The 10,575-nt window shown below is 45.6% G+C and overlaps 1 protein-coding gene across 1 annotated transcript; it reads left to right on the top strand.

The window, feature by feature from the left end:
- Window positions 1-7,193: 7,193 nt before the first annotated feature.
- Window positions 7,194-9,819, top strand: LOC117026078 (CASP8 and FADD-like apoptosis regulator). The gene is made up of 3 exons (XM_033112542.1): window positions 7,194-7,399; window positions 8,249-8,384; window positions 9,277-9,819. Exons 1-3 carry the CDS (start codon window positions 7,367-7,369, stop codon window positions 9,396-9,398), a joined length of 291 nt encoding a protein of 96 aa, XP_032968433.1. The 5' UTR covers window positions 7,194-7,366; the 3' UTR covers window positions 9,399-9,819.
- The last annotated feature ends 756 nt before the right edge of the window (window positions 9,820-10,575 follow it).

Raw genomic sequence — 10,575 nt, 5'->3', positions numbered from 1 at the left:
AAACCACTTATTTGACCAGAAGAATCCTTGCTTTATTGTCCCAGCTCCCTGTCAGCGGGAGACAATGTGGTTGTTTCACATGGTCGGAGAGCACCAACCCCCATCATGTTCTCACACATGACCATCCCCACAACCGTGCCCGGGGCAGAACCCTGATTCCCTCACGAATTACCATCCTGTCTTGGGACATTCACCCAGGTTCTCCCTGCAGGCGACGCTGTCTCCTCTTCCTCTCTGAAAGTGGCTCTTTCCCTTTTTAGGGTCCCAGAGCCCTTTGAGAATCAGGCGAGGGACAAACTCTTCCTTGAACTTTTGTTCTGACAGGTTTCTGAGACCCCTGAAGACCAGTGTTCCAGGAGATGTGGGACACAAGTGCCTTGCTTCCTGTCTTGGCTGTTCCCTGCAGCTGGAGTTTGGCTTTCCTGAGGATCCGAGTTAGTTCTTCCACCTGGGATGGCCTGTCTGGAGCCAGCTCATACACGTGAGCAGCCCAGGGTGCACCGCATGGCTCTGCTTAAAGCTTCAGATTCTGGCCATGAATCCAAAGAGGGCCAGGCCAAGAGGGATATGCATATCCCATCTTCTTCCAGCAGCAGGAAAGAGTGGCAGGAGCTTGTGTGCCTGTCGGCACAATTTTCAGATCTGCTAAACTAGCCCACATCTCTGAAAAATAACAAAGCATGAGCAATTCCCTATTATTCTTCAGCCAGACAGGGGTATGTGGTCCTGACAGGTGTGCGGAGCAGGGAAGCTCTCACCTATGCCAGAGCGAGTGTGAGAGCTCAGCAATAATAACTAACACCAACTGGGCACCCATTCTGGGCGGTGAGCCATGGTGATCATTGAGTTGAACCCCCTCAACAACCTATGTGGTAGGAACGACTAGTGTCCTCATTTTATAGATAAAGAGACCAGGAACACGGAGGTAAATCACTTGCCAAGGTCCCAGCATGGAAGAGCTAGGATTTGGCCCCTGGGAGTCTAGCTCCTGAGCCCAACCTGCTAACCTCTACACGATACCACCTCTGTGACGCTCGGCCTCATCATTGTTAGAGGTGGCAGGGGAAGCAGGAGCAAAAATAAACTTTCCCACAGCACTCACCTCTGCCATCCTCTCCAATGCTGTCACACTCCCAGCAGAGTTGAATCTGGAGAAACGAAGTAACCGTGGAGCGGGGTGGGTTCCCTGGTGCCCTCTGGTCTCTCTTGCCTGAGAATTTCAGATGCCCAGAAACAAAAGGCAGGAGGGAGGGACAGCCGTTGCGTTCAATACCAAAGGGCTCACTTCTCCACCAAACGAGGACCTCCCTGCCATGTTTCTCCACCCAGGCCTGCTCCTTAGGAAAGTAACTCGTCATGGCTGCAGGCCAATCCCTTAAATTACATCCATAATAGCAGTTTAATAGTAGCTGGATCAAGACTCTAAACACATATCCTGGTGGCCACCGAAGGGTCACCAGCACACTTTCATCTGAGTTATAAAAACTGAGATATAACTTTCCACCCAAAAACTAAAAAGTAAGATGCTCTGAGCCTCTGTATTACCATGTCCTAAGTCACCTGTTGCTCACAAAGGACCTCATTACAAATCCCTGCCCCAAATCCCTGCTATGAGCACACTCCCTAAAGTACAGGCTATGTACAGAAGCTCAATAGTGTGCGTCACGGTCCCATTTCAAGCAACAATATCATGGTGTGAAAAACAGGGCTGTATTTTTTACGTAATTCTCACTCTTATAGACATCTGACGACGTTAGCAGCACTTTCTACTTCCAAAATACCAGAGGGCCACTGTGCAGATATTCCAGATGGATTTTGTAATCATTCTGATTGACATTTGAGAACAGCATGGAAACAAAACCCGTCTTTGTCACCGTGCTGGGGACTTGACATAAAACTCCAGAAGCTACTGGGAGACACGACTTGATTTCTTCCCATAGTATTGCCATGCTCCTGACACCCCTTTTGTTGACTTTTTCTTGGGAAGGACCAAAGTCAGAGAACAGTTTAGAAGATCTGAAGAGAACCTAGAGAATAGCCTTCTTCTACAGATTTAGAAAATAAGTTACAGAGAAGTCAAATCACATCACTTAGTATACATATCTATTTGGAAGGTCCCTGTGTTTGGAGGCAGAAACTTGGGTTGGAGTGCTAGCTCTGCCTCTTCAACATCTCTTTGACCTTAATGAACTTTATAAACCTCAGTTTTCTCATCTAGGAAAGGGGAAGTTAGGCCCCTTCTCACAGAATAGATGCATGGATTACACAGGATACCGGAGTAGGTGGAAGTGCTTTATAAAATTGTGCAAAAGAGTGTATCATGAAAGGCACACCCCACCACACCACTCTTGTTCCTTTCTCTATTGAAAGGATCAGGGAAGCAACGGTGGGTGTTGGGAATGTTTCTGGCTTTATGCACGTTGGGTTCTCTTTTAATTAAGATCCTATCTTTTCTTTTCCTTGGGATGGGGGAGAGCCTGGCCTGGCCTTAACAGCCTCCAGACCTGCATATGTCACTGCTGTCAGGAGAGGACAAAACCCAAAAGGAGAAGGGAGGAAAATAAATCTTTTGTTTTTGAAGCTAAATAGCCCAAAATGCAGCTAGAAAAGTTCCATAAAGGTTTGGCTTTCACCAACACAGAGTGGAAACAAAGCTGACCCCTCCCCTGGCCATGCCCTCTGACCCCTCTGCCTGGAAGACTTCTGCTCTGTCAGCCTCCGATCTGATTTCAGGGTCTTCCTCAGGGGCTGCTTGTTTTGGGGGGTTGGGGATGGGATGTTTTAGCACCAGGCCCAATTTCCCAATGGTGGTGGTGGTGGTGGTGGTGGTGGGTGTTACTGATTAATATTCATGAGCAATGTTTTATGCTTGCTGCAGTTTCTCATGCAAGGTGGGTGTAGAGGGAGGAATATATTACAGAAATGAGCCTCCTGCCACCACCTTTGGAAATTCAGGGCTCAGGGCTCAAATTGAATATTTGACAAAGTAAACCCCCTTTCTTTCTTTTTTTTCCTTAGCACCCCTTACCCTCAGCCTGTATACATTAAACTCATTCTTCTCTTTTAACAAGGGCCATTGTGTTTCCTCTGGGCTCTGTTCAGTTTGGGTCTGTGTCCATAGATTTTCAGAAAACATCCATAAATCCCTTCAGCCACTATAACACAATTGATGGTGATTCTTTGTTGTTCAAGTTGCCACTGGCCACAGTCCTGGCGCTGGGAAATGGTTTTTAGCATGCCTTCAGAGACAGCCCTCTGCAATCAGACAGGAAGCCCCCGGCCCTCACTTCCAGGACCTCAGGATGAACTCAAGAGCAAACAGAAAGTGTAACAAGGCTGAGATGATTTCCATCCATTCGTGGGGGAGGTTATTCCCTCTTTCCCACAGCCAGTCCCAGCATAGCTGGACTATTCTCTGTGCAGGAATATTCTAATTGGCAGCAGGTGGAGGCAGAAAGAGCAGGGAAAGCCGGGAAGTGGAGGACTCAGTTTTCAGGCCCATCTTTGAAGTTTTATCGACAGTGATAGAAAGGAGATTGGCCCTGTCTACCTCACAGGAAAATAGGGAGGATGGAAAGCAATAGTGATTTTCAGGTACTTTTTGAACAGTCACGTGTAGAACATGGGCTGCAGAGTCTTAAGCAGTGGCAGTGGTTGTTGCCAGCAGCACGGCAATAACGCCACGATGATAAGGCCGATTCTGAGATGGACATGAGCCGAGGTCCCATAACAAGCCCTTCACTTGGATTATCTCATTTAACTCCCACACTGGCCTTATGAAATAGGTTCTTTTCTTATACTCCTTTGATAGTGAGGAAACAGGCCCAGCAAGTTTGAGTACCTGGCTCAAGGCCATATAACAAGGCAGGAGTACAGCCAGGCCTTGATCCTGGGTTTCCTTGGACAAGCTAATCCAGATCCCCCAGCCTCAGTTTCCTCACCTGCATAAATAAAGGAGCCGCCAGACAGACCCCTTCAGGCCTGAGAATACTGGACTGCCATTTCCGACAGTTCTACCTGAGACTATATCCACAGGCCAAGTCCACATTCCAGTGGGAGAAACCTTTAGGCAATATCTGCAGGGCAGACGAATTGGTGGCTCAGTCCGTCGAGCCCCATACACTCTCCTGTGTAGGACCCTCACTGGTTGCCTCTTCCAGTGCCAGCGTCTCCTGTTGGTCACAGCAGAGCCACCCCGTGGGGTCCACACCCAGGGACAGGGAAGCTGCTCGGTGGAGAGGCCACCAGCTGCAGAGCCGGCCAAATGGACGTGGCATTTCCCAAACAGAGGAAATACTCTCCCTGGCACCCAGCCTCCCCAGCTCTGTGAGCAAACCCAAAAGAAAAGCCACCCTGCAGCCTGCTGACAGGCATTGTGGTGGCAACCCGCCAGCGCATGCCCACAGCCCTCAATCAGCTCATTCTCCCCGCATCCTCCCTGGGGCGTTGCTTGGTTCCTCTCACAGGGTCCCACAGAAAGGAAGTGGGGCAAGTGCAGACTGAGGCAGCGCTGCTGTCAGTCCAGTCTCCACAAGGAGATTTCAAAGGCTCAACTCTGTGGGAGTTGCTGGGGACGCTCCAAAACCGGAATGGCTTCAGAGCCTCCAGAAAGATTTCCTGTCTCACCTTCACCCCCACTGCCTGCTCTTCCCAGAATATGAGATGCACGTATTCCGGAAAGCTCATGCTGACATGTGAGATTACCTTCCAAGCTGTCGTAAACATACCAGGAGGGAGAGTCATACTGTGGTTAGAGGAAGGGAACTTGACCACCAACAGAATCCCTTGGCACAACCTTCAATGGAGGCCTCCACAACTCTGCCTCAGTTTCCCCTAGGGTAAAAATGAGGCTCAGTCCAATTTGTGGCCAGCTTAACTATGGGAGTAGCCCAGAGGCATTCATTCAGGTTGTGCAGAACTGAATTTTTATAGGATGCAAATGTTTCTATTTATCAACTGTTGTCTGATGCTGCTCTCGTAACCAATGAGTGCCTGGCCTGAGTCCTTGAGCGTCAGAATAGAGGAAGCCTTCACTAACATTTTATCAGGTCTGACACAACCGATAGAAATTGATTTTTTTTTAACCTCAAGAGAATAACCTGTTCCATGCAACAGCTGGTAACTGAACTGCATGTGAAAAATGTTGATCCCCGTGGGCCCCTGGGAACCCAGGTATAAAGTGCCAGGGAAATGCCAAGTCTTCATTAACAACCCAAGTGACCGGTTAGCTAGTCAGCCACAGGTCGCCAGCGCTTCTCATCAATTCTTCTTCTTCCTACATGACGCAAAAATCTTCTCTCTAAAGACAAAGGGCTCTAGAGGCCCTAGAATGTTTTCTCAGGTTCCTCCCAAACACATTTTCTTGCTTCTAGGGAACCCCATTTCCTCCATCGTCCAACATCCATTGTCCAAGGATTTAAAGGCGCTGCTTCTCTGACAAAGCGTTTCTATGGGCAGGAGGACAGCCAGGGTGTGATAAGCAGGGATAAGCAAGAGAGTCGTGTAACTTGTCTGCCTCCTTTATCTCCACCTGTGAGAAGGGAGATGTGTTGCCTCAGTTCTTTGGGATGAGAGAAGCACATAAAATACCAAGGCAAGCATTTGTGCAACAAAAATAAAACCTCACTTGAGGATTTCAGGGATATTTTAAAGCTGTTTTCCTTTGATAACTGAGGGAGAAAAAAATTATGGTTTGTGCCCAGATCTGTCTGGGGCATTGGCTGCTATTTATATGGATTTCGTCAGGTAATCTTCCTTTACTTAGACACAATCTCTGGGACCTTGGGAGCCTCTCAGACCAAACTCTCCACACCCCATCTCCATGCCATCACACTCCCATCCCCACCCACCCCAATGACTATGTGGTTTTCGGATATAGCAGTTAGTTTTGAAACGTCTACAAGCTGGGTTTCCAGGCTCAGTGATGATTTTGTGCAAACCCATGCATCTCTTCTCAAGTGGTCTCCTTGGAGGCCACAGTCACATTGCGCCGCAGGAGGCAGGAGGCTGGTCAGAGCCACAGATCTGGAGTTGTAGCAAGAATAAAACTGCCAGACTCATACGGGGCAGGAACCTGTGACCTCAGGCACAGATGAACTATAATCAATGGCTGAGCAGCCATTCCCCAGGGTTAAGACTAACAGGTCCCCTGACATAATTAACCTCCACTTAAGCTATTAGATAAGGCCACGTTCCTTCCCCCAGACCTGGGACTACAGCTCTTTCAATTTTTTAAAACAGATTTTAGCATCTCTCACTAAATGTGTTTTCAGAGTTTTTTTCTTTTACAATCTAAAAAAATATTTGGTTTTGTCCATTAAAACCCCAAGACCTATGCCTAGAACATTAGTACATGGACAATAAATACTTATTTTAAAAATAAATTCATTTATCAATAGATATTTACTGAGTACCTATTGTGTGCCAGGCTGTGGGGACAGAGCCAGGAGTAGAAAGGTGCTGGCTCAGGTAGTAAATGGCCATCAACTGTGATTGGATGGCCATCAGCTGTGGCTAGTCAGCCGTCAGCTGTAACCAGTGAGCCATTGGCCACTAATATAACTGCCGTGGCTACGCTAGCAGACAATGGGGGCTAGCAAGGAGATGGTGGCTGAGCTATTAAGTGGCTGAGTGTGGATTGAGGATAGTGTGGCTCCTGCTTCCTGTGTCTCCAACCCAGTGAGAATATAGTGGTATGACTCCCCTACCTATGGCTCCATGGGTGTTCCTTTTTGGCCTAGCCACATCCTGCATTCTTATGTGGGGAGCGGGGCAAGAGACTCCGCATGCCGCCCTACATGACAGACCCGCTGGGGATGAAGGTGGGAACTGAGAAGAGTGTGGATTTTTAAAATAATGATATTGATGGGAAGAAAATTGATTTATGAATTGAGAGGAAATGCAGTGATATCTTCTGGTATGGCCCAGGGTGTTTCTTTCCTCCTTGTATTTTTTTCCTTTGTTTTTGTAAAATTCATAGACCTGGCTTACACATCAGTTTTTCTCCCTGGTTTGACAGATCATCTGGGAGGGTTAGGCAGTTCCATCTGCTCGTGCTGAGTAGAAACAGGTGGGAAGTGCTAGTCCACTCTTGTCTTGCTCTCCTTGTTCCTCTCTTTCTCCTTAGCTAGCTCGAGGTCAGTGTGGAATCGTTAGGCTGCATGTGGAGATGGGGTGTGGGGAGTTCCTTGTGATTGATATAGCTGGGGAATGGCAGAAGTTGAGATTAGGGGTTGAAAACTAGGTAGGGGTGAAGAAGTCAGGGATGTTGTGATTGCTGGAAAAGTATTTAAATTCCAGCTAACCCTATAGTACTGCTGACCTAAGGACAAGCCAGGAAGAGCTCAAGCCTCTAGTATATGGAAATATGTCCTTAAAAGACCTGCCTCTGAGGACTCGGGTAAATCATGGCTTGAGAATTTCCTCATTTCTCAATGATTGTAGTTTCTGAAATCTGGGAATACAGGGTGACTGTATTACTCCCACCATCAAATGCAAAATGGGAAGGGAAATGAAAAAATACAACTTTGTTTTGGTGTCCCCCAATCAGTCAATTTCCCTCTCAATCATGTATATAGATTTAATTATGATTATTATGTTTAAAAGTAAAGATAGCATTTCAGTAATCACATGTTAAACAGAAGGTCAATGAAATCAAAAGCAAAGCCTATATCTGAAATACAGTTCTTTCCCGATCTCTATGGTTCAGGGTAATTGACTAGCAAAATGCCCTAACCTTGTAATTTTGCCACCTCATAATCCCAAGTCAGAATGAGTCAGAATGCCCAGCAATGTTTTCGGAACTTCAAAACTGTATCATTGGGATTTTTCTAGTACAAACTTCTCCCCAGCTACCTTCTCTCCTCCTTTTTCAGGAAAGCCCTTAGTTTTCCAGTATAACACCAGCCTGACTTTTTGGAAGAGAATAAACTCAGGAGAATTTTACTGTATTTTTAGGGCCTGCTTTCTCCCCATACTCCTAATGACACAAAATGGCCCAACCTAGGTACAGGTTGGCCACCAAAAGACTTACCACTACCTCTTTGCTGAGTAAAATCCAGGCGTTTAATTTGCTGCTGGCCTTGGAGGGACTATAAAACAGAGAGGTCTGGGTTAGGATCACCAAAGGTCCGAAGGGGCTCCTCCTGTTGCTTTTTCTTGCTGTTATAAATCACACGGCCTGAGGTTTGCATTTGGGATTTAACAGTCAGCCCTACTGACATTTGTTTCTTGTTGGTGGTTCTCTTAGAGCTTCTTGGATCTTGTGATGGAATTGGAGAAACTAAATCTGGTTGCTCCAGATCAACTGGATTTATTAGAAAAATACCTAAAGAACATCCACAGAATAGACCTGAAGACAAAAATCCAGAAATACAAGCAGTCTGGTAAGCAGAATTTTGGCCTCTCAGTGGTCTAAGGAAAGTACCCTTGTACATAGTAAGTTTGGTTGGTAAAGATTCATTTGTTGGGTGTGTGGATGGAATGGAACCTGAATGTCCACAGCTCCCACTAGACCTCCCACTAGATCATATCTCTTTGTATCCTTTATCTCCCAGATCTGCTGACTTCATCACCCCACACACATGACCACAGAGTGTTGGCCCTCGGCAACATGCCGCTAAGCAGTTCTTAACACTCCCACCTTCACGAATAGTCTCCACCCCCATTTTCTGCACCAGGTGGAGGTGCTGTGGACATTCAGGGCTTTTGAGTACATGCTGAACCCTGCTGCCTCGTTCCAGTGTTGGTCTGACCACCATCTAACTCTGGGTGGTATCTTATCACTGAGCTTCTATAGCTGCCCTGCGTGTGTTCTGAGTTTCACAAAATCTTCACATGGAAAAGGGTATCTTTTCTGCGGATAACCCCTCCCTCCGAAAAGGGGACCAGATTCCAACTGGCCTTCCTACCCCATCATCTTTTAGATTTAGCCTCAGCTTGGGCTCTGTTAGCAGTCCACTGCCACCAGAGTCACAGTGTGAATGGCATGGCTGAGACCCAGTAATCTACAGACATCTCCGACACTACCGCCCCCCACTTCCCCACACAGACACCTAAATGACTCATGAAAGGTCAAGTACAAGAATAGAATTTTCAGTCCATTCTTAATGATGCTGGTGGAAGCGTCATCTGGTCTGGTATTTTTAATTAAGTAAGGTGGCGGGAAAGTTTTGGGTATTTTGAAAGATGATGATTGACTCTGGACTGAGCCATTGTTGAAGATTCATTTGATAATAATTGGGAAATCTTAACTCAGTTCCTCTCTTCTGCTTACAGCTCAAGGAGCAGGAACAAGTTATGTCAATGCTCTCCAGGCATCTCTCCCAAACTTGAGTCTTAAGGATCCTTCATATAACTTAAGAGTAAGTCTGGAGCAAATGTATGGAATCTCAGCATGAAATAACTTTGATTCAGAAATTTGATTAAAAATATACGTATTCTCACATTCACCTTTTATAATATCTGAAAAAAAATTGTAATAGAAATGTGCATTTCTCTTTAAAATATATATAACTTCTTATGATTACAAAGCTAATATGTGTTTATTGAGATAATTTGGAAAATACAGAGAAATACAAAAGAGGGAAAATAGATCACCTCTAGCCTACCTCTCAAAGATAACCATTGTTAATATCTTGTTATATTCCTTTCTAGTCTTTTTTCTTTTTGTGTGTGTATTATATGTACAGTTGAACATTTTTTTATTGTTCATTTGTTCCTTTGAAAATTTAGCATTTTAAATAAAAATTACGTAAGACATGCCCATGGAGAAAATAATTCAAAATGTACTGAAAGAGTTTTTAAAGTGTTTCCTCCTACCCTACGTCCTTCTCCCAGAGGCAGCTATAGTTAACTATTTTCTTCTCTATCCATCCAGAGATAGTCTATGCACATATCATATTTGCTTTTTGTTTATTTCTTTTGTACAAATGGTAGCACACTATGCATGCCCATTGTCCTGATCTGAGAATTCTTGGAAATTATTCTGTGTGAATCCAATGAAACTGCCTCCATTTAATCATTGTTTTTAATAGTTGAGCATGGTTCTGCTTTCTAGATGTATAACAATATGTTTATTGTTTGCTGCTACGGTAGCAGCAAAAATGGGGGCTAGCAAGGAGACGGTGGCTAAGCTAGCAAGTGTGGTTTGCAGTTAGCAGAGTGGATTGCAGTTAGCAAGTGAGGTTGGTTGGTTGGCAGAAAAGCGGACGGCAGGTTGCAGATCGTGTTGCTCCTGCTTCCTGTGTCTCCCACCCAGCCGCCAGCGAGACTATAGTGGTATGACTCCCCTACCCATGGCTCCGTGGGTGTACCTTTTTGGCCTCACCATATCCTCCTGCGTTCTTATGTGGGGAGCAGGGCCAGAGACACAGGCATTATTCTAAGATTTGGAGAACACCGTTGTGAATAACACAGACAAAAGTTCCTGACATAAGAGAGTAGTAAATAAATATATAATGTCAGATAGGAATATGTGCTATAGATAAATAGATAAATCAGAAAAGGTAAACTAGAGTGAAACGGCAGCTACTGTCTTATATGGAGTCATGAGGGAAACTGAAAAAATTTGAGGGA

Source organism: Rhinolophus ferrumequinum, chromosome 8 (genome assembly GCF_004115265.2).
Source record: "Rhinolophus ferrumequinum isolate MPI-CBG mRhiFer1 chromosome 8, mRhiFer1_v1.p, whole genome shotgun sequence".
Lineage (NCBI taxonomy): Eukaryota > Metazoa > Chordata > Mammalia > Chiroptera > Rhinolophidae > Rhinolophus > Rhinolophus ferrumequinum.
This window is presented reverse-complemented; position numbering and strand designations above follow the sequence as displayed.

Bases quoted from the DNA above. Each gene is read 5' to 3' on its own strand.
- LOC117026078 (XM_033112542.1), top strand. From the start codon at position 7,367: ATGTCCTTAAAAGACCTGCCTCTGAGGACTCGG. The intron at 7,400-8,248 runs GTAAATCATGGC...TGGTTCTCTTAG, and splicing joins ACCTGCCTCTGAGGACTCGG to AGCTTCTTGGATCTTGTGAT. The intron at 8,385-9,276 runs GTAAGCAGAATT...TTCTGCTTACAG, and splicing joins CCAGAAATACAAGCAGTCTG to CTCAAGGAGCAGGAACAAGT.